The sequence below is a fragment of the Rhipicephalus microplus genome, chromosome 6, assembly GCF_043290135.1.
Source record: "Rhipicephalus microplus isolate Deutch F79 chromosome 6, USDA_Rmic, whole genome shotgun sequence".
NCBI classification, from domain to species: Eukaryota; Metazoa; Arthropoda; class Arachnida; order Ixodida; family Ixodidae; genus Rhipicephalus; species Rhipicephalus microplus.
Genome location: NC_134705.1, coordinates 171,529,958 through 171,553,729, shown reverse-complemented (window position 1 = coordinate 171,553,729; position 23,772 = coordinate 171,529,958). Strand labels below are relative to the sequence as shown.

The 23,772-nt window shown below is 46.6% G+C and overlaps 3 protein-coding genes across 3 annotated transcripts in view; 1 reads left to right on the top strand and 2 right to left on the bottom strand.

The window, feature by feature from the left end:
* The window catches only part of LOC119167161 (beta-1,4-glucuronyltransferase 1), a 444,090-nt gene that overhangs the window by 165,329 nt on the left and 254,989 nt on the right, over positions 1-23,772 (top strand). The gene's annotated exons all lie outside the window — the stretch shown is intronic.
* LOC119167163 (uncharacterized) lies at positions 3,039-13,130 on the bottom strand. The gene is made up of 4 exons (XM_037418603.2): positions 12,948-13,130; positions 7,332-7,392; positions 5,295-5,419; positions 3,039-3,210 (listed from the first exon to the last, which is right to left on the bottom strand). The coding sequence occupies exons 1-4, from the start codon at positions 13,006-13,008 to the stop codon at positions 3,152-3,154; spliced, it is 306 nt and encodes a 101-aa protein (XP_037274500.2). The 5' UTR covers positions 13,009-13,130; the 3' UTR covers positions 3,039-3,151.
* LOC119167162 (uncharacterized) lies at positions 14,273-21,422 on the bottom strand. The gene is made up of 3 exons (XM_037418602.2): positions 21,072-21,422; positions 15,558-15,734; positions 14,273-14,529 (listed from the first exon to the last, which is right to left on the bottom strand). Exons 1-3 carry the CDS (start codon positions 21,118-21,120, stop codon positions 14,453-14,455), a joined length of 303 nt encoding a protein of 100 aa, XP_037274499.2. The 5' UTR covers positions 21,121-21,422; the 3' UTR covers positions 14,273-14,452.

Below are 23,772 nucleotides of genomic sequence, written 5' to 3'. Positions count from 1 at the left end.
TTGTAATGGGAAGCTGGAGAGGTTTGCCTGGTTTTTCACCTGACAGGCTACTCCAGTTGGCGGGTGATGACAGTGATACATACAATGATAAACACAACACATACAGTTACATACACACATTACAGTCACATAACCTATAAAGTGTTTAATTATGAGCAGTGATACAACATATGTCAAAACCTTAGAAACATAGAAAGGCTATACGATAGCCTGTCAAAGGGAACGCCACCCCCCTCGCCGTTTCATCGATGTCCACGAAGCGCGGCTGACGGAATTCTTTTTCCTGTGTGCTCGCGTATTTTAGGCGTATCAGATAATCACACATCAAGAATCAACAAACTTCCTCAAGGTCAAATGTTCTGATTCAAGAAAAAAAAATTCCGCCATATCCACGAAGTGAATGATGATGAGTGGGCGAAGCACCGGAGGTAAACCTGGTAAACCATGAATCCTCTGTACATTTTGCCCACTCGATTTTATTACATCGCTCCCCTTAGCGTACGTCGCCGCACTAAATCGAACGATTGCCTTCAACCAATGACACGCGCCATATGTGACATCATTCCTATTTTATAAGATCTCGCGTCTTTTATCAACTACAAGTACCGCTTTCTAGTTTATAACATCTTGCATCTTTTCATCATCAGCTACAAGTACCACCATCTAGTAAACACTACAAGAACTAAACGAGAGGTGGCTACATACAGGAGACGGTACCGCCATCTAGTGAACACTGCAAGAACTAAACTAGAGGTGGCTACATACAGGGGATGGTACCGCCATCTAGTGAACACTGCAAGAACTAAACTAGAGGTGGCTACATACAGGCTACAGGGGACGCACAGCCCACGCCCTAAGGAGCTTCGCCCCTAAAAAACACCTTGGGCTTTGAACGGAAATGTGGCAAATCTGTCTGACTAGATTCAAATCCATTCGCTCCTCCTTTCTTGTTTTTTGTTTAGAAATGCGGAGAAGCGTTCGACGATACCGCTGTTCACACCGCGGCGCGAACGTCGATTCCGGAAGCGTGTAGTGTTGTGTACGACAAGCGGTTGACCTCCGACCGCCATGTTTTCTTTTTGTTTGTGTGTTCGCTTGACGCCTGTAGGAGTATGAAATCGCACTCAAATGTTAAAGTGCCGCAAGCCTTTGTGTCGGGCAAACAGCCTAGAAAAAATAAACGCGCTAGGATACGCAGTCTAAAGTGAAACTACCGAACAACCAAGTGAAGAAATTGATATATGATACGGAAGAAGGAGGGAGCGCGAAACAGACGAAACTGCAGACGAAAATGAAGAAAAAAAAAGAGCAGACGACGTCTCGAAAAGAGTAGAGATGACTGCTCTTCTTGTGGTCGGACGCTGTGTCGATCGTGTTCGACGCCTGTGGCGCATGTTATGGCTGACAAGGCGAGTGCCCGGTACTCTTTGTAGTCTTTTTTTTTCTTTTGTTTTTGCGTTAGCACTGGAATACACGTTGTCAGAAACACACTCGCTACACTCGCTATTGAACAAACTAGTTGGTGGTTGTGAAATGCAATAGTCTTTGAAGAGCCTGTTTCGCGAGCGTTTCAGCTCGTCTCGTTGCGCGACAACTACGGAATAGGTATTCAAATGTGGCTTGTCGACCGTTGAAAGCCTACAGGATGTATTCGGCGGAATTCAGTCATGGGCTTCTCCTCTCCGTCCAATACCACGACGGCGGAAAGCAATAAAGGCACGCTTTGACTTTGCACTCTTTGCCTTAGCTTCTCCTTTAATGAATAAATAAGAATATTATAAAGACGAAATAACAATTGAACATTACAAAACCATGCCAAATTAGGCAACATTAACGCCATACCCTCACCACTCTGCGACGCATGTACTCGAGTTCCCGCCGTGAGAAGATTCGGGCGCCAATATTTTGATGACAATAGTCTTTCTTGGAGACCTTCGACGCAAAAATTTTGGTCTGTATGTCTGCACGTTTGTCTGTTTGTCCACCCCTAACGTTACCGGGTACTCTAAACGGCACCAGCCGATACCCCAAACGGCCGACCCCATCCGCAGCGCCTACCAGTGTTGCTCAAGAATTAGCGTTCATACTTCAGCGATTGTCAATGCGATTGTCAATTAAAAACAATTATTGCGCACGTCTGGGGCACCATAACAACACGTATATATTCTGTATGTGCTTCTTTTACTAGAAAAGGCATACATAAGTAATTCTAAGGACCGTAGCGTTTATCACGATGCGGTGACAACGTAACGCTTGCACTAAAAGGGTGTTTTCAACGCTTTGCTAAGACGACACGGTGGTGACACCTACCCGTCGCATTGCGTTCTACACCTTATCACCTCGGAGACGGGCGCGCACGCCCGTATTAGAGCTGCGCGCTTTGTTTTACAAGAAAACTGCCAGATGGCGCTCATGTCTCACGTGGGACGTGACTTGATGCGCTCGTTCGTCTCCGCTGCACGCTCGAGGCACTCTAACACAGCGCCTCCAGAATACACATTCACCAATTTTCTTGCGCAGAACATTATATAAATGTTTCGTTCACTCTCTCCACACGCACGACTATCGTCATTCGACGGCATTTGCAGATTAACATGCAGATACAGGGCCAATTTTTTGTCAGGGCTCTGTGCAAATGCTTGCGCGAGAGGTAACTGAACAAACAAGGGTGAAGAGTGTTTGACCACTGATGCTTTAGTTAGAACTTCACCTTCATAATCATAATCTCTCTCTCTCTCTCTCTCTTTATCCTTTTGCTACCGCTTCTCCTTTCGCAACGCTTAGCAGCACGTCAGGACGTCCTGCATTGCTGTTTCACGACCCGCAGGAGTACCAAGTTGAGGCCCATTTAAATTTGCTGCATCTGTTTGTTTCGCCCGATGTGTGCACCCGTGCAGTGGCTTGTCTCATTGCAGAATTCGAGGACGCGGTTTTTATTAATCAACGTCGTTTTTTCTTCTCCCGTCTCCCTCACTTCTCTTGTCTTTTACGCTAATTACTTCTCGTGCTAATAAGTCAGTAGTATTTTATCGCGTTACTTCTTTACTAACTGTTCATTCATTTATTGATGCCTATGATGCACCCGGCTACAGGATGAGTGGAAGTCGTTGGATTGTCTCTCCATATAGGCTTGACATCAAACTCGTGGTCTTCATTTTGGTTTGGCTTCGTCCCGCGGTTCTTGCTGACGTTGTTGTTTGTGACGTGCGGCTAGAAAGAAGGCGGGGAAAAAAGGAAGAAAAAAAAATGTAGAGGCATTAAACTATAAGTGATGCTATGTGCGGCTGCAATGCTGTTCATTTCATACGTAAACAATTTGCTCACTAGTGTAGGCTTTTTTATGGCAGCTAAATTTTTTGTGGTCTTACGCATCTTTATGTATAATTGCTGCAAATTTTTTTGTCCGAAGGGCACTATGTCGAGTGCTCCGAATGTTTCAACTATCGCAACCATGTGGAGTCTTGCCATCAAGACTTGAACGAAAAGAGAGAAACAAAAAAATGTAGAGGCATAAAACTATAATAGAAGCTATGTGCGGCTGCAATGCCGTGCATTTCATACGTAAAGATTGCTTGCTAGTGTAGGCTTGTTTATCGCAGCTTATGTTTTGTGAACTCACGCGTCTTTATCTATATTTGCTGCAGATGCGTATTTTTTCGAAGGGCTTTATGTCGAATGCTCCGAGTGTTTCAGCTATCGCAACCACCAAGACTCGAACGTAGGAAACATGTAAATAACTGTGGCGGACCCCGACTTACATCCGCCAGCAATATACCGTAAAAATATCTAGAAAAGCGTCGCGAGTCTAGCAATTAAGCGCCTTCCTTCCTTCTTCGGGATTGATTGATTGATTGATATGTGGGGTTTAACGTCCCAAAACCACTTACGAGAGACGCCGTAACGGAGGGCTCCGGAAATTTCGACCACCTGGGGTTCTTTAACGTGCACCCAAATCTGAGCACACGGGCCTGCAACACTTCCGCCTCCATCGGAAATGCAGCCACCGCAGCCGGGATTCGAACCCGCGACCTGCGGGTCAGCAGCCGAGTACCTCAGCCACTAGACCACCGCGGTGGGGCACCCTTCTTCGGGAGAGTATACAGATGTGCAGCCTCTTCTTCTTCCTTGCCGGCATTTTCAGTTTTATTCGCTCTTTTTATTAGCCCAACGAGAGCGAATGAAAACAGCGTGTATTCGCCATGGTGGTCTTGTGGCTATGGCACTCGGCCGCTGGCCCGCAGGTCGCGGGATCGAATCCCGGCCGAGGCGGCGAAAATGCTTGATGCCCGCGTGTGTAGATTTAGGTGCACGTTAGGGAATGCCAGGTGGTCGAAATTTCTGGAGCCCTCCGCTACAACGTATCTTATAATCCTGTGACAGTTTTGGGACGTCTTTGCCCCCCCCCCCCCCCCCGAAATAGAAAGGGAGTGGATTCGCATTGAATCAAGCAGTTAATTAGAAGCACGAGTGCGAATTCTTTCTCCTTAACGGCTCTTCCACTGCCATGTATAGTTTGGATGCGTGACCGAGAGAGGGCCCCCCTCCATATCTCGTCGAATTATGTTTCACCTTAGGGGAGAGGGGGGGGAAGAGAGCGCTTGACTGGAATTTTACGGTAGAGTAACTCGCTCCATCACGCCTTAATCAGCTCGGCACTAGGGGTGGATAAGACGTTTCCAGGTAGGAGGGGAAAGTGGGTGTCAGATTGTGGGATGTCCCCTCTTGGGGAATTATTCATAATTGGTCGTGTGAAGGGCCAATGTGTACGAAAGTGAAGGGATATACAGTCAGGGCATGTGGTTTCCTGGTCCCTCCCCACCCCCCTCTTTGGAGTTGCCTGTGAAGCCAAGCGAAAGTAATCAGAAGCAATTAAGTTTGCTATTATTACAATTATAACTTATGTTACACTTCTATTATTACACCTCTAACTTATGCTATTATTACACTTCTATCTCACACTTCTATCTTGTGTATTACACTTCTATCTTACTACACTTCTATCTTCTATCTTAAGTGTTGGTGGTGTTATTATTATTTTTAAATCATAAACGCCACAAGGTGGTCTAATGCAGTATCAAGCAGTACAAAAGAAAGACAATCTTGGCGGTCTTTGCATTCATTCAGAACTCGAAATCGCATCAACGCAAAGTAGGTGATTTGAAGTCGACTCTTTGTGTGTGTGTGTGTGTGTGTGTGTGTGTGTGTGTGTGTGTGTGTGTGTGTGTGTGTGTGTGTGTGTGTGTGTGCGTGTGTGTGTGCGTGTAGTGATGCCTGGGCCTTCCGAAGTTACTTACCGACTGTCGCAAGCACCTTCATGGCTTCATCGTAGTCAGACATTTCCTTCGCGAAATCAGCGGCCCCATCATCCGGATTCCCCTCCTTGCTGAAGTCCTCGAAGACTGGCGTCGCGTCGCCGAGGCTTTGGACGGGAAGAGGGTTTGAACAAGGCGAGACGTTAGCTCGTAGTCTAAGCGAATCGCAAACGGACAAACTGACTACGCTAGTTAAAGGGTTACTATGAAGAAAAACGATTCCTCTGCTATTAGTACGCCACTCTTTGAAGATTCCAAAACTACCACGTTAGCCGCAAGCAATCAGTTCGCAAGCGAGAAAACGCGCTAAACGCAAGGGCGTGGGATGACGCCATCTTGAGAGTGCCGCACCTAACGCGATGACGTCATAAATTTTGACGGCGTCTGCTATCTCCGATGTATTTCCTGATCCGCAAAAATGAAGTACGTTGCCCTTTAAAAGGGACGCAAGCTAAATTCTCGTCGTGTTTTTCGTATCAATCAATTCGTATCTTTCGTATTGTGGCGCAAATGTCGCCACAATACGAAAAATACGAATTGAAAGCAGTGACGTCACACGAGAACATTTAGGGGCGAAATTCAGACATGCGACTTTGGCCTTGATTTTTTTTTATTAGTGAACCTGTGAAATTAACGAAATTATAGTTCTGTGAGTACAATTCGCTAATCGTAGCTGATTCGTTTTTTTTTTCACTTTAGGGTCCTTTGAAAAGTGATCCGGGTGCAGTCTTGTTGGCGCATATTCACATAACCACTTTCACCAGTGCATTTACAACGTCCTCTCGCCCACATCCACTCTCACGCGATAAAAAACTAAAGGTGAATAGGACGAGGGCTAAGCTGAGTCTTGAAACACACGAGTGCTGCGTGTCTCGTCGTGTGTGATTTTAGTTTCTGTCGTGCCTTACCAACACACCCAGTCGCCTTAGTGAAGTTCACTTCAACGTTATCACAATCACTCCCCTAGTTTAAACACACTAACTAACCTTCATTCACTTCACGGTGACCACTATCGCTAGTGGACTCAACTTGCGAGCGCTCTCTCACATACTTGCAGCTGCTGATTTGGGACATCGCTGATATAAACACTTTCACTCGCTCGCATGTATTTACGAATATCTTCTCACTGACACACTGGTGCTTGATTTGTCAAAGTTACTATAACATGCTCATTTTCCTTCAGGAATGTCCTGTCGCGCACACTCTGGCGTAACGTGATCGCCTTCACCCACTCGTTAGCATAAGCTCACTGAACAAGACCAGCGAACGCGCGTTCTATAGAAGCCACCTTCCCAATAATTCACTTACGATCGCTACCTCAATGCTTCACGTCAACCGTCATCATCTCTAACATGAAAAACAAGAATCAATGAACCACCGAGTCCGTTAAGTTTGCTTGCTTGATGCCCGCCACTTGCTGACTTGCTCTGGCGTGATCACTCTCGCTCGATAGCAATCACACGCATTCTACTGTAGCTCACTCACTTTCACTCACTGACTTCACTGCACTTCCACCCACTGGCTCACTAATTAAAGCGCGCCTATTCGTTCCACACGCTCGCTCACTTCACTCATGCACTCGCTTCACTGACTCAACTACACACGCTCACTCACTCCATGCGCTCTCTCATTCATTTCACTCACTTACTCACTCACTCACTCAATAGCACTCACTCATACAACCATACTTTAACAACTCTCCGACACTTCTTCACTGATGTTCACTCACTCACTCACTCACTCACTAATTAACCCAGCGACACTTCTTCACTGATGTGCGCTCACTCATTTATTCACTCACTCATTTATTCACTCACTCACTCACTCACTCGCTCACTCACTCAAAAGTCTTCAGCTCATGCGCATCCAGTTAAACAATCATTTGCAATCATTTACATTCACGCACTCGCACTTCTCTCCCATACCTAAATGACTGGGTTATTTCCTTCTCTCAGTGTTTTCGGGTCATTTCCAAGTATCCGTTCGCGCCATTATTGTTGCGAGCCTTTTTCTACTTACGTTACTGTATGAGGCAGGAGCGACCTCCTTGCCCTCTTGTTGGCTCCGTCTTTTCCCTGGGCTTGGAAAAAAATAAAGCGATTTTGTTGAATAATATCGTATGCGTGTTTATGAAGGCACAACGCCAGCTATCAGGTACGAATGCCGTGCGCTCAGCGAAGGGCCTGCACCGCAAAGCGTCCTCTTGACTATGAAAATGATAAAAGTTGCCCTAAATGGCTTGGTATTTGGGGCAAGAAGTTGCCATTAACGACTAAAAACGCTAGCTTGCGTTGACTACAAGCACATCGCAATGGTAACCATAATGACCATTATCCAATACGAGGGCTACTTTTTTATTATTGCGACAGCAATTATATGGACACTCTCAGAATGATTTCGCCGTCGTTGTCATGCACCGTATATGTACACGTATCTATATATACGAAAACGCAAGAAACAAAAAAATTCCAGAAAAAGACCTCGGTGCCCGGAATGGAACGTGGGAGCTCCGCGTCGTGAATGCGAGGCGTTAACCACCGAGCCACCGAGGGGTATATCCCTCAGCGTTAAAACGGCAAGCTATTTGTATCTACCGCTTACCGCTGTTGGCGGGCATCTAGGGGGAACTGCCGTGTTTTCAGCATTATCAGCGAGATGGCGCAATCAGTGCGCGGTGCGCGGCTTTTATCTCTCACGCGGAGTTTGGCCCGCGGAGAGGAGGGGAGTGGACGATCTTTAGCGTGCCCTTATCTCCTGGCGGGGAGGATAATACGTCTTGGCTTGTGTTGGCCTTGCACCGGAACGATTCTGTTGTAGTTACGGGGTGCACAAAGGTCACTACAATCGTTGCACAGCCTTTGTTTGAGAAGAGGGCGCGCTTTTAAGACACAGCGAAGTAACAACTAAGGTGCTTATTCGCGTTCATCTCTACCTGTGAGTACGTTTTTTCCGTCATTTCTGCGTGAAAAACGCGGGGCACGTTTTGATCTGCTTGCCATTCTGCGCGTGACCTTCCAATTTGTTGCTATCGCGTTCATTGCTTTGCCTTTGCGGCAAAAGTGTGACCTTTTTTTTTTTCGACGGTCTGATTGTTCGCTAAGTAATAACTAGAGGGAAGATTGGAACTGCTTTATTTGGATCACTTAGGTACCAATACCAGCTACGTCTCTACGTTGTCATCGTTTTAATTGATGCGCTTGTCGTACGGTGGTGCGAACGTTCCTGCACCCTCCTCGTGGACTGTAGCCGCCTATACTTTCAACCAGCTCTGTGCGCCTGGTAGGGTAGCAAAGCAAGCGTAGCAACCTCGCTACTTTTCTTATATTACTTCTCTCTATCTCTCTCTGTGCGCCTGTCTGCAGCGTTTTGTTAAAACACCTTGCGCAAAGCTTGCACCTTGCACCGAGCACAGAAACTGTGACATGAGTCGTTTGAATCTACTCGCCGAACAAGGTCGTAGCTTTACGCTAGCTTCTTTCCCCGTCCGTCTGCACCATGATCTCCGTGTACTCCTTTAAATTCTCCATAACACTGCAGCACTCTTGACACTCTTGATAGTTGTACCGCGGAAATTACTCATTCGTAGGTCGATTTCAGCTGCACTGCAGGCCTCGGCATGCAGAGATCGAATTACAGCACGCACTTTCACTATAACTATAAAACAATCGCAGAAAACGTGTATGAAATGAATGAAACAGCACGATCATTTACTAACAACTGTACTTTTTATTGAAAATGCGAAGAAAAATTAGGGCAAAAAATCACAAAGCCACGAGCGCGTGCTCATAAATCAGAATACTCTCATATTTGTCCCTAAAGTTAAGGAATCTCTGATTGATGGAATGCCACCGAGGGCTTTGGGAAACAACTATCTTTAACTTTTGAAATACGCTCCAACAATCTTACGAGTCGTACTTTTTTTCTTGTGCCGTGCAATGACTCCGGTGCCCTGAGAATCCGGGCTGCACTTACACTCACGACAATTCAACAAGTTAATAAGGTTGTTCTTTCGAAGATAGTTCACATTTAAAGTTTGCCGGTGGACTATAATATCTGAGGCGTGTTTATGAGTCCGTCGCGCGCTCAGGAATGAGATCTTTGACCTTATGTGATGGGCCAGCATAGTAGAGAGATCGTGCAACTAATGTGCGCGTGCCATTGTCGGATTTCTATTGTGGTTTTTATTAAGTGACGAATCGGAGCCATGGAAAAAAAAGGCATTCTATATGCACATATCCTACGTGCGGCTTAAATAAAAAAAAACATAGGTTCTCGATTATGTTCCCATGGTAATTGACATTTTGTTTCCTGGCTCATATACGAATATCTTCATAAACGTAATGTGGGGGGGGGGGACAAGTTCTATCTTCCAGCCACTTTGAAGTGCAGTGGAAGGATCTCGTTCTCTTACAGTCTCTTCAGCACTCTTTGCATCAGGACTCAAAAGCTAACGAAAAAAAATTGCCCGCAGCTTCCCTCGGGGGAACACTGAGGAGGATGCGGAGCATATAATTGGTTAACGGGGTGTTAAAGTGCGACTTACTTGGGTCGATGGCTAAATTGGTTAACGTGGTTGTGAAATGGGGTGTTAAATTGCGACTTACTTGGGTCGATGGCTAAATTGGTTAACGTGGTTGTAGGAGGGGGTGTTCAATGAGTGAACACGTACACACGTATGCGAAAGGGCGGCGCTGGTCGAAGGGACGTCGATCATTGTGTTTGTGGATTCGTTGGAATTCATTTCACCGCGACCTTGGATGTCGACGCGCCGTACAAACCAACCGACGAGCGGCAACTGAGCGAGCGAGCGCCGACCTTGAGTATATATACAGCGCGACGGCGAATGCACTGTCAGCTGTTGAATGTTCTCGAAGCGCGACGCCACATGCGCGTCCACTGGAGAATCAGGAGAATTGTAGATGTCGAACGCGGTGTGTACAGGAGGAAGGGTGCACAGATGGTGGAGGAGTGAAGCGCGCGCGGTGTGTAGAGGAGGAAGGGATGCACAGATGGTGGAAGAGTGGGCGACGGCGCGACGGCGCATGCGCGCGCGTCAGCTGTCGAATGTTCGAGAAGCGGTGCGGACGGCGCGGACGGCGCACTACAAGGCGCGAGTATAAGATGCTTCCGCATCTAAAAGGGATAAATCATGCATAGCCGAGTCGCTTTGACGCTATGAAGTGGGTTTAGTTTCTTTCGACCAAGTCAGTGAGGGTAGACGGAAATATAGACGACTCAGCTTTCAATAGTCCGCTTGCTTTTCACCGAGGCCGCGCTACGCAAACTGTCTTATTATACGCTAAGCTCGTGTCTTAAATTGACTCGCATTGCACGGGAGTCCGTGAATGAAAAAAGTTAGGTAGTTTTTTTTCTTTTCTTTTTTTAATCCCACTACAGGGGGTCGAAACTTTTGTCAAGATGTATAAATTAATTAATGCAGCCGACTCCAAACTGAATCATGCCTTACGCATGAATACTGCGAATAAGGCGTATAGAGATTGAGTGACATTGGCTTTTTGCGCGTGGGCGTACGCGCTTCCACTTCGAAGATTCGCGGTGCGGGTGTTACGAAGCCAGGCGAATAAAGTTGGCGTTGTGCCAAGAATGACTTCACCGACGCAGCTGTAACGGTGGAGGACGATTCACCTATGGAGAAGGACGGCTGATCCGCATATAGCGCTGCCGGCTCGGGTGTCGATTCGCAAATACTGCGTGAGCTCGGAACAAATTGCCTTGAGCGAAAACTCAGCTTTAGGAGGAGATACGTTATACAAGTTCTGTATCGGCACTTTTAGAACACCAGTTGCTTTGTCGCTGTGATTATTGATAAGTAGGTTGTAATCGGCCGCTTGCATTAATCGTAACTTGTGTTCAAGATGAGTAGCCTAATGCGATGTTATATAAAAAAACTTGTGAATTCCGAAAATCCTTAATGGTTCAAGTGTGGCCGAAGTGGACCCTTGCATCATCATTTAGTTCGGAGGACGTAGGTGTCCTTTCGTACTGAGTGATTAGATAAAAAAAGGGGGTGATAAACAAGGAGATGATAAACAAGGAGATAAACAAGGAGGCATGGAATGACGCTACAAATGAGAAGAAGTAGAATGACGCGAAATGCAGCCAGGCTGTCCTTGAAGCACGAGAGGGCATATTTTTTTAACAGTTGAGGTGTTCTAGGCCGGGGCCTGACTTCAGATGGCAGTCCGCGCCGGATGTTATGGTCCAGTTGCCAGATAAACTTTCAGATAATGGTAACTGTCCTTGTCAGACCTACCGAACGTTTAAGCAGGAAATAGCAAGGGAAAAGATCCACGATAATTCTCGGGGTAGTTATCTGCTCTTCGAGGCTAGAACGGGAGTATTGCGGACCAAGACGTACCGAGAAAAATACGAAGGCATAGAAACGGTATGTAGTGCATGTGGAGAGGGGGAGAAAACGGCTGAACATTTGATAATGTTCTGTAAAGGGCTCCACCCTATAGCTGAAGATAATGGCGCCGAATTTATTAAAGCATTGGGGTTTAGGGACAATGAAGGCAAAATAGACTTGAAACGGGTATAAATAAACAGGAATAGGCTAACTGATCGGTGGCTATAATTGAGGCGCGAGTGAAATTCAATCCTTAAACACACAGTGATAGCACCTAACTTTATGGCTTGGTGGCATGAGCCCCCGCCCGATCTGAAGGGCACAGCCGGATACATCCATCCATTCAGATACGGAGCGAAACGGTGAAGGGTGGCTGGAGCATGAATGGCGCCTAAACTGACTGTAGTATAGGGGTGGATGTGGCAGGAAGCTGCCAGATGTCTTTTCCCATGCATCCCTACTAAACGAATGGCTTAATCAAAGACATTCACACAAGCTCACAAAGCATCCATAGGGAGAGAGAGATTATTAAAAGTCCGAGAGTTTGTCTGAAGTTTATTCGGTCTAGCCTGCTTCTCTGCGCAGTATAGAAGGGAAAAGCAAAAAAAAAAAAGCGTGATGAAGGGTGACGATGGGGACAGGTAGAGGTGGCACGTACGTACAGTGCTCACGGATTGGAACAGGACAATTTAGAGATAAGTGTTGCACATTCCTTCGTTTCCACCATCTTCAGTTTGGGTCACATTGGTCTAACTTAGACTCTAATTGGTAAATCAGAGCCGATACTGTCATTAGAGACCGGAGTGGTCGCCACATGACGAGGTTATCTCGAGGAATAGAGAATACCAGTCTTCAAGTCAGCAAATTTGATGTCTTGTTTGAATACGTCAGTACTGTACAATGACTATTCAGAACAACGATCAGCTTACAGCTTAGTACCAAGTGCAGTGCTTTAAAAAAATGTAGTACAGCTTTTCCAGTAGTTTGCGACATTTCCTGGTACCACATTACAGAGAAGATGCAACTTTTGGTGGCTATTATGACTCTGATACCTACCAGCGTTAAATTTAGCGTCTTCCTTTTTGTTCACGTCAAAATGAAATCACGGAGGAAACAGACTGGAATCGGAGCTCTGTTAGTGCAGATTTCACACCTAGTGTGACTGCGGTGTTGTTTTTTAGGCAAGTGATTTTAGTTGTACGACGAGTTTCACCGCTTGTCCTCGTGCAGCTGATTGGCTGCATAAGAGAGACGTAAGGACTCACCGTTGCCAGTAGCGAAGAGCAACGTCCCAATGAACACGGTTATTAAATGTCGCCGCGTCATCTCCTCTGTGACGCAGAAAGTTTCGAGCAGGCTGTGCTGTCTTCGTTGCGATCGAAAAGGGTGATGCAGCTTTCACGTGCTGTTGTTCGAGCAGCTGCGCTTTTTGCGACCACAGAAATAATGATAAAATCTTGATCAGCGGGCTACAAAAGCAGCTGCGTTCGTGGTAATAAAATATCATGGGGCAGCGTCAGTCCGCCCATTAACTTGCGTGCAGGGTATTGCATCTTTGTTTCGAAACAGAAACTCTTTCTCTGGCTTCGCTTTAACACGTGGTTGGCCACGTGGTAATTCGCTTTATTACAATACGTTGCGCGCTCTTACGTTCTTGATGAGCGTGTAAGGGTGTTTTTATTGCGTATTTCAATCTGCTCTGTGTGCGAGTCAAACCACGTTAACTTTATCGCACAAACTGTTTTACAACTTGCTCTAAGTGCAACACGTCATAAAAGGACTTTCGTGATGCGATCGCTTTTTGCCCATAAGGCAGCGAAGTCAGGCTCCTCCCTGCAATTAAACATTAATCAGGTTCAAATCTGTAACGCGTAATATTTTTCGCAACCCGTTTAGGGCACGAACGTCTGTGAGTTTTGTTTTTCAGGCTTTACTTGCTATACGCAGCTTCTGTGTCGTCTGTCGGAAGGTATCGCCAAGCATTTTTTTTCTTCGCCGAAAATGCGACACCAGTGGCCAGGATTCGATTCTGCTACACTCAGGTGCGCAGTCGAGTGGCGTGACCATTAGACCAGCATGGCGCGTAAAAAAGCGCTTTTAAACTCTCCTCTGCTCAAACGACATTCCCGGCCTTCCCAGAGGGATTAATATTGATACCTAGCTATTCAATTTGTAATTGAACGCGTTTAGGAACTTTGTGGGCGTAGTCCGCCCTGGTGGGTCAGTGGCTACGGTGTTCTGCTGCACACCCGAAGGTCGCGCGTTCGATTCCAGTCGCTGCGGTCGCTTCTCGGTGGAGGCGTCATGATTGAGGCCCGTGGGCTGGGGTGATGTCAGGGCACGTTAAATAACCACAGATGGTGAAAATTTCCGGAGCCTTCCACTGTGGGACCTCTCGTGATAATGTGTGTGGCTTTGGGGACGTGAAACCGTAGCTATTAACTTTGCGAGGATGACGTGTAAGCAGCAATCACATACCACCGAGTTGATTGTCTAAACACGAGATACGATGCGTTGTCGTGCAGTTGTGTAATCAGACTGCTGATAACACGAATACACACAGTGAACAACGACCGCAGAACGGTGACACTGCAGATGACGTTTTTTTTTTTATTTCTTCAAGGTGAAAGTGCGCCGTTGAAACGAAGCAACCAGTACACAGTGCTATTTCGCCCCCACGTGTCTTTTTTAGTAGTTATTTCTGTTTTTACCTGCTTAAGCACTCAAACAATCCGCGACGTGGGGCCTTGCGAGGGTGAGCCTTCCAACTTCAGCCCATGAACGGCTCTTGTTCCGGTCGCTGGAGTGGCCCTATAAACGGGTACTGCTGCTGTGGCATGATGGGATCTGCGCAAAATTACGAAAAGGAGCGTGTTAGGGACGGACACTTCGTGACTCGTTTGTTTTGCGCTCGTGCTGTAGGCGTGTGTTCTCTTTCAGCAACACATTAAATGCGGCGTTGTAGCGCAAGAATGACGATAGGACGCGACAAGAAGATCGGACGCGCCACATCAATGAATCGACTGCTGTATCGGTGGTATATCTTCATGTGAGATGCCCCTGTCACAAGGCCATCACCGAACTCCGTCGTACTCCGTCAATGTAAAGGTCCGTTAGGGAGTTCGACGCGGATAGAGTTGCGCCCGTTGCACACCGCGGCAGTTTCACGAAATTGTGACAGAAGCCGCGAGTGGTCCTCTAGGCACTGCTGTTGCGTCTGCATTCTAGATTTCGCGTCTAATCACGCTGAATGGTCATAATATATATATATATATATATATATATATATATATATATATATATATATATATATATATATATATATATATATATATATATATATATATATATATATATATATAAAGGAAAGAAGTGTTTACTTAAGGGCTCGTTTTTCCGTGTTCTACACAATATTAATGAGATCTAACAGACAATACTGCCAAGAAAAGTATAGGGGAAGATATTAGACCGAATTGTAATGTAACTATACAGAAAGAAAAGTGGGTGAAAAGATAACTAGATAACTTGCCGTGTGCAGGATCCGAACCTGCGACCTTATATATATATATATATATATATATATATATATATATATATATATATATATATATATATATATATATATATATATATATATATATATATATATATATATATATACTGAAGATGGAAACGCATGCGTGAAACAACAATCTAAAAACTGGAGGACAGGACAGCTGTCAGAGGTACAGAAAAAAAAAAGATAAAACCTGGCCAGTTTCTGTGAATAAACTTTTGTTTGAATTGAGCGCATGTTGGTGTAATCTGTCTCTTCTATATTGTCTTTAACGCGTTCTTAATACCGCTACATGGATAAGTGCAAACGTTGCTCTTACACTGTGGCTGCTGTGGCAGCTGCGGGAATCCCTTGTATCCGCCGCCTTTCATGCCTCCTTTCGAGCCGGGAAAGTAGCCACCGCCGCCGCCGCCAGAGAAGAAACCACCCCCCTTGGTTGCCTGCCCAGGCGGGTACATCACATTCTGTCCTTTGATCGCTGCTTGTCCTTCGCAGCCTGAATAATCAGAGAGAGAGAGAGAGAGAGAGAGAGAGCGTGAAAGGAATGGATAGGTTTAACGGGCAGGCAGTTCAAGGAGGGCGCCGCTGTTCATACTCTGTGCCGTGGGAGAGGGGTTGTTTACTATCTTATAATAAAAGAGAACTCCGCCAGGAGCCGTCGCTGTCCAACCCTGAGAAATTGTGCGTAAATGTCCCGTGTTTATGGAGAAAATTATTATTAGAGATGGTAAACGTGGTGAGAGAGAGAGGTGTGTTTACAGAAATGCAGAGAGATCGGTCTGAGCGATGGCATGCTCTAGCCCGTTACTGTACACCGGGGGAGGGGAAAGTGGAGAAAAAAAAAAGGAGTAATAGATTAGGATGGTGAGTTAGACAGGCGGTTATATACAATCATTTCAAACTTAGGAAACGTTATAGCCGTGCATACAGTCAATTTGCTTCTAAGAAGGCAATACCGCGCCCATGATCACAGTTACACTGTTAGTGTCAGGCCAGGGGCCTAACATGATCTCATCAGCTGATGGCCCTTTGCGAAATCGTTCAGTTGAAGAAGTTGGTGTTTGTCGTTCACGTTTGTAGGTTGGGCAGTCGCAAAGTATGTGCTCCAGTCGTTCTGGCTACAGATTGTGAACGCTTTAGAGGACTGTACGCACCAGGGTCAACCGTTGCTACGCACTGTACTATACGGGAGAGCCCTGAAGTGTCCCGGTCCGTTTTCTATATGCTGCCCACTATTCAATTCAACTTGCTTTTCTCAGTGACGGCATACATTTTTTCGTGCATGTCAGATGGGTTATTTGCCCTGTATGGAAAAAGAATCGTGGGGGAATGGTTTTCGGTTGAAAAGGTTAACTGCCCGACCAAGTTCAGCGGAGATTCGCCATCACTTCCGAGGTGAGTGTAATATTTTGATTAGGTACAACAAACTTTTACTTGTTAATAAGGGGAACACTTACATTCGCAGTGAAAAAATAATTACGGCTACATCGGAAGCAATCTAGCAAAACAGTCGCACAAGTTCACGACAGGTGTGTCCCCAATTTGTGTGGCAGAACTTGTATAGTAGTTAAAACCAAGGGTACAACTCAGGAAGTTAGCAGATGCTCCGCCCGGACAATTGAAACGTGGCCAGCTGATCGGGTCTGCGACTGAATAAATAGTTCATTTCGTGCACTGGGCAATCCTCTCCGAAGGTGGAGCCACCGGCAGTCTCGTACATGACGTCAGTTCGCAGCGCGCGCTTGTTGGTTCAGGCCTGTGTGCATCCTCCTTTGAGGAGGAAATACCGATGTTTTCCACAGTTTGTAACTATACTCGGGGACAACTTTATGTGGCAATGAAGGGAAAGGCTACGGAGCCAAAGTGGGCATGTGCCACTGCTGTAGAGTACGGTGCCACGAATGCGTCCGTGCTTTTCACGTGAAAGTAATAAAAAACAACAATATTTTCTGCTAGATGCTGTTTATGAAGAGACGCTGCGCGCGCCAAGGGGGTACCATTATTTCTTAGTTGCTTTCCGAAGAGTCGTTTCGCGTTCTTGCGCGTCCGAAAACGTCCCACGTTTTATGTGCACCTGACAGTCAAAATGGCGTCTTCCTCTTGAGGTGAGCGCGCATCGCCCTTCAGCTATTCCGACAACTCGCACGAAGGAGCTTGTGCTGAATTTCTTTCAGAAATGGCTGCGAAAGCAGGCCTATCAAGTTGTGCGCAGTGTAATTACATAAACGCGGCCGTGATTCGAATCGTGAGTTGAACCGGACTATATACTTCGCGGAGGAGTACAGGTGCAGTAGCTCCGCCCACGTAGCCGTCCCTTCATTGCCACAGAAAGTTGTCTCCGAGTATTTGTTTTTTATTTGAACTCACTGCAGGCTTTTCACGGCCCATGCAGGAGTGGAGACAAGAAAATACATACTAAGCATCGAAAGAAGATACATACCGGAAGAACAAGAAAGAAGATACAATGTCAAACAGCTCGTAATTCAAGATTGACACGCTGTATTATGTTCATAAATGATTGAATAGTGTTACAGCACACAATACTGTTGTCTTGTCTAGTCTATTCCAATGGTGGATAGCTGACGGAAAAAAAGGAATGTTTGTGAGCGTTAACACGACTGAAAAGGTTGGTACATAGTTTTGGAATGGTTCAGTCGCGATGAGGTCTTATAGAGGTCTCAGCTTACCATAAGAAGCCACAGGTACACCGAGCAACTTGCCTTTGAGGGACGCTATATGTTCGAAAAAGATGCATTCCTGAACACGCGCCACGCAAGTGGGTTTTTGACTATCGAAATGCGTCATCTTCCGTAATCGAGATACCGCATGCGCGTACTTTCTATAAAACAAGCGCGCCTTTCAACGTGGCTCCCACTGGTGTCAAAGAAGGTCAACATGTCTGTTAGGCCGCGCTTGCTCCCGGGGACACCACGTTAGATCCCGGAACCGCCGCAAGGTGTCGCGCCGCTAAGCAAGGCTAGCTGCTCGCGCGTTTCTACGCAGACGTGGACGCGGCTGTTACTCATGTAGCCGCCCGGGCATAGGTCGGCGAACTCGCTCATCGGTCGAGCAACTCGGACTCACTCAGACTCAGCTGGAGCCGTGAGTCTGAGCGTGTACGGGTGAGAAATGTTTTGCCGAGTCGGACGCTGAGTGCATGAGGTATACGGTTGAAGAAAGTTATCTCGTGAGTTTGAGTCCGAGTGAGTTTGTCTCCGGATTTTTTTTTTTGATTATGAGTTGGAGAGAGTACAAAGAGCAATATACATTTGCTGAGTGAGTCTGAGCCAGTTCCGCTTTCTTTTGCCGACCTAAGCATGTATGTCGTTTTATGGTAAGTTTGTCAAAGTTTTAAAAGAAGAAACACCAGGTATATGTTAAACCTCCTCTTAGGTTTTACCTAACGGACATTTTGACTCTTCCCTGCGCTCAGCCCCGCCGCGGTGGTCTAGTGGCTAAGGTACTCGACTACTGACCCGCAGGTCGCGGGTTCGGAACCCGGCTGTGGCGGCTGCATTTCCGATGGAGGCGGAAATGTTGTAGGCCCGTGTGCTCATATTTGGGTGCACGTTAAAGAACCCCAGGTGGTCGAAATTTCCGGAGCCCTCCACTACGGCGTCTCTCATAATCATATGGTGGTTTTGGGACGTTACACCCCACACATCAATGAATCAATCATTCCCTGCGCTCACTAGGATTATCACTTTTATGCGCTGCTATTGCCAGTTACGACTTTTTGGTGGTGCTGAAAATGTTTTATTGTGCGAAGTTCATGATAAGTGCTAAGCATCTTGAGACACGGAGCGCTGTTCGCAATCGTGTAAACCTGGTGTACCGTTCGGAACACTTGTCAGTTTCACCTGGCTTGGCTCCTTAGTCTATACCCGAGTAACACTTCGGAGTTGATAAGTGGGTTCGTGTGTTTGTAAGCGAAGATCACGACGGATGACGAATCTCGTGGGGAGGGGGGACTCAGTAACAAGAAAACGTATGCGAATATCGCCGGCAAATCTCTAAAAGTGCTCTCGAATACGCACTAGCTCTACCGGTTCCCGGATGGATTAGCGTAGCCAAATATTAGCCAATGTGCGTGCGCCCAAAATATTAAAATTATTCGTGCGGTGAAACAGACGTGCAGGTATACACAAAGAAGGCTTTGACAGCCGTTCGTCGTGTACTGAAGTTATTTGAGCTCAGAACATTTGCAATTACATATTTTTACGAATTGGTTACCAATGATTCCTTAACCACTTCATCCAACTTAACCTAATACCATGCTTGGCGGCTCCATCCTTTGGAGTCAATTGCGTCGCTCTAACTGAACACTGGAGACTTGGAGCCTCATTTACTTATCGAGCTGTGTTATCGAGCATTATTATCGATAACAGAGCTTTCAGAGAGCTGAACAGTTAGAATTAATTGAGTGATTCACTTTAAGTGGTGATCAACTACCTTTGAATGAAGCTTTTGAATGACGTCACTAGCGGAGCTCATTGCTTCTCGAATCCTGATTGCGGCGAAAATTTCTCTAATCCGTCAAAAAAAATGAGTGGGGTTACACAGATTGGTCGGGCGCTTTCTCTCTGGTCATGACCATCACGCTGGAATCGACACATGGAAATATGGCACGAAGCAATAAAGTCACGTCAGCGCGCGTAAAGAAACGCGATCACTTTCTGCGTGCGAATGTGGCTCACTGTGCAATGTCAGCACTGTGCGGAGGGCGGTGCCTGCACGTCGCGGCCCCCCGTGGCAAGTGCATAGTCGCTAATGGTAGCCGCGGAAATAACGGTACAATAAGAGGTCGAGACGTTAAGCAGCGCTCAAACGTTATGATGACATGTTCTGTGTAAAACCGGGAGAAGCGAGTGATGTCACGTTTTGAACTTTGAACTTTGAACTTTATTTCGCATCTATACATTGTACAGATAACAGGGACAAAGACAAAAAGCCACATTATGGCTTGACGAGGTCTGTGCCCCCTTTTTTTTCACGTTTTGATGACGTTTTGATGACACGTTTTGATGACGTGTTTTTTTTTTAAATAGAAAATCGAACTCATTAGTCGAATAATTCACCCAGTTCGGCATTTTAAAGGGCACGATATGGGCGCGAGAAATGTCGTAGTAGATGGCTCTGGAGTTCTGTACCATGCTTGGTGTTCTTTAACGCGCACTGACATTGCACAGTATATACGCAGGCTTTTAATGTACCGCCCCCGTTGAATTCAAGGTCACCGCCGCATGCGAGATTGAACCTGCGATCTTCGGGTCAGAAGCTGAGAATTGTAACCGCTGTATGCCCACGTGGCAGAACGGACAAATCGATTTATACAGACAGTAGTTACGTTGTAATCGCCCCGCCGCGGTGGTCTAGTGGCTAAGGTACTCGGCTGCTGACCCGCAGGTCGCGGGATCGAATCTCGACTGTGGCGGCTGCATTTTCGACGGAGGCGAAAATGCTGTAGGCCCGTGTGCTCGGATTTGGATGCACGTTAAGGAACCCCAGGGGGTCGACATTTCCGGAGACCTCCACTACGGCGTCCCTCACTAATCATATGGTGGTTTTGGGATGTTAAACCTTGCATATTAATCAGTTTCGTTGTAATAAAGGTTATGAACTTGTAAGTTTGTGGATGGCCGTTGTGCCTACTTGATTTCGTTTGTTAATTCTTCAAGTATGTGTCATAAATATTGACTTTCTGGGATGGCGCTAGTGGAAATGCGTGCTGGTATATAGCACAGATACCGGAGACATTTTAATGTTGTGCTTTAAACTTACGATGACGCGGTTTTCCTGAAAAAATTGGACATGGTAAAGATCTTCGACGTACCTGCCAGTAGGGAGGTGATGACCAATCCGGCTACCAGTGCGACGTTCATGTTTCGTTGCCTCTCCCCTCTCGTATTACGCGATCAAGCCACTTCCGAACGCCTCTTCCTCCCTGCAAGCCACCGGCGTGCGTCTAGCCAAACCTAAAGAAATGTACTGTGGCTTCGGCTGCGGTCGGCTACCAACTTATACGGGCACCCTTTGCTCGCGCTATCGCAAATGATACGCAGGCTTAACCAACCACCGTCACCGTCGACATAAACCTTCACGCCTCTCGCCCCCGTCGTCGTCCTGTTTGTTTATGAGCGTGACGCTGCTTGCCGCCTACACGCTTAAACCGTGAATGCTCGAGATGAACCCGTCTTTCAGTAGTCGGCAAGATGGAGAGGTCCTTACGGGTTTGCTAGGTTTCTCTTGAATGTCTTCAATGGAAGTGGTTGGAAATGCAGTTTTCTGTTTACTTTTTTTTGGGGGAGGGGAGAGGGGCGGCTTTCGGTGCTCGCACTTTTGGTCTTCGCTCTTTAGTATCCTTTCTCCTTAACGAAGATGACAGTTTATATGGAAGCGAGCCTTTTTTTTTTTTTGGCCGCCATTTTTAGTCGGTCTCTGAAGGACTCCAGGACGAAGCGGTTTTTTCGTTTTTTTTTATTTTATGGCAGGAATATTTAGGACTTTCTTTGTATACCATACGTCACGCTCCCGTCACGCTCCCGTCAGCCACGCAAAAGTTTTCGCCGCCACTGAATTGGTAGGTAAAGCTTTATTTCCAGGATTTTTTGTTTTTTTTTGCTTACTAGGAAATTTGCAAACGTGCGTAGCTGGTCTATAGCAGGAACTGGTTTATGTGGCCTTTATTCTTTCCTGACGTGGCTGTATGTTCCTTTTCTTTCGTCCGGCGAGCTGTGTTATTCCGAGGTTACAGCGGTAGATGTATATACAGTGTTTGGGACTTACTGTAACCCGCAGTGCAAGTGTGGAGCGAAGATTTGTGCGGAAAAGCTGACGTGTGAATAGGGCAAAGGAATAGCGGACAACCGTTAGAGTAAAGATGGGTACACCTAGCCCTACCCCTTCTCCTCGAAATTTGGATGGAAAGGGTCGTTTTCAGAAAGTAAATGAGTAAAATAGGTATTTCTCTCAAGGAGTGAACGCCTTCAAAACAAGTTCGCCTCAGCACGCCCGCGCTACCTAAAAAAATTCCTTGCTATGGACCTTCTATCTGTATGCAAAGCCTTAAAAATTATTGAAAACAAACAAAACACTTGTACGGAGCTGAAAGCGTTAATCCCAAATTGATAACAGTGATTGCTGGGGCAGAGCGTGCCCATGCCACAGCGTGGTGACTGAGAGTTTCACTACAGTAAAGCACTTTGACATGACCACCTTGGGTTGTTGATCAGCACTTCTTAATGGGTGAGTAACAGCCCGGACACCCACCCACAAGGGAGACGACACAGACGCACTAGCGCTGACTGACAACTGGATTTATTGGCAGAATGACACACCTTATATATGACAGGTTCTCGAACGTGCACCTATAAACCTTAAGTACATTGACCTCTACCATTTTCGCCTACATCGAACTGGGACCACCGCTCTGAGGATAGCACTCGGGACCTCCAGGTCGGAAGGCGAGCAACGTGTACCCACTGCACCACAGCAGTGGTCCAATAAAGGAGATCTTTTTTAGGGGCGAAGCTCCTTATGGCGTGGCTTGGGCGTCCCTCGTAGTACGTAACCACCAGTGGCACATACCCGATATAGGTATAACATTTGACCTCCAAGGTGGTGCCGGTGAGAGATTTCTTCTGTGCGTTGTTTAACAATAAAAAATAGTGCCCAATGTACATGCCAATGGCTGATAATGGGGATTGAGAGACAGGAGCATTCGGCTTTTAGTCAACGCGCACGCTGCGATCCCCATTAGCAGCCATTGGCATGTACATTGAGCACTATCTGACAGAAAAAGGTTTGCTACGTTATACTCGCTGGGCGTAACCTCCTTGGTTTTAGAAAGGTTTAGCGAGCATTGGGCCGCAGTGCCATGAATACAGTGAACTAATATATACCATGAACTCAAGGTGGTTGAAGGTGGGAAGTAGACCCGAAGCGCAAGTCGTAAGAAAGTGTGCGTGTGCCACCTCTCGTTTAGTCCTTGGAATGTCCACTGAATCGCGGTGCTTCTATATGGGGAATATATGATAAAAAGATGCGAGATGCTGGAACTTGGAGTGTTGAATAGATGGACGAACGGACACACAGACAGATGCATGGATGGACGCATGAACGGACGCAGGGGCGGATGCATGAACGAACGCAGGGACGGGCGCACGAACAGGCGCATGGACGGTCACACAGACGGACGCGTGGACGGACGAATGCTTCGCCCCACTCTCCATCATTCACTCCGTGGATATGCTGCCATTTTTTTTTCTGCACCCCAGAGAAGGGTCACGCCTGCGGCTATCGCCTTTAGAGCGACTGGACCTTTCCCCGTCATCTCCGGTCTTCTTCGCGCGTCCGTCGGCCTTTCTATAAGCAGGCCCATAGAGCGGCTGCAATAAGGCGGCGTCAGCTTCTTTTAGCGCCTGAAACGGCCGTCAGGTGGAGGTGCTTTCATTCTCACCGACGCCAATTGGACGACGCCTTTGATGTCGTCAACACCTCGTCCCACGTCATGGAAAAGTGTGCCTCGTGTGTAG

Excerpts from the sequence above, each read along its gene's own strand:
- LOC119167163 (XM_037418603.2), bottom strand. The coding sequence starts at position 13,008 with ATGACGCGGCGACATTTAATAACCGTGTTCATTGGGACGTTGCTCTTC. Across the intron at positions 7,393-12,947 it reads GCTCTTCGCTACTGGCAACG|CCCAGGGAAAAGACGGAGCC; the intron begins GTGAGTCCTTAC and ends TTTTTTTCCAAG. Across the intron at positions 5,420-7,331 it reads CTCCTGCCTCATACAGTAAC|CCTCGGCGACGCGACGCCAG; the intron begins GTAAGTAGAAAA and ends TCCCGTCCAAAG.
- LOC119167162 (XM_037418602.2), bottom strand. The coding sequence starts at position 21,120 with ATGAACGTCGCACTGGTAGCCGGATTGGTCATCACCTCCCTACTGGCA. Across the intron at positions 15,735-21,071 it reads CATCACCTCCCTACTGGCAG|GCTGCGAAGGACAAGCAGCG; the intron begins GTACGTCGAAGA and ends CTGATTATTCAG. Across the intron at positions 14,530-15,557 it reads GCTGCCACAGCAGCCACAGT|ATCCCATCATGCCACAGCAG; the intron begins GTAAGAGCAACG and ends AATTTTGCGCAG.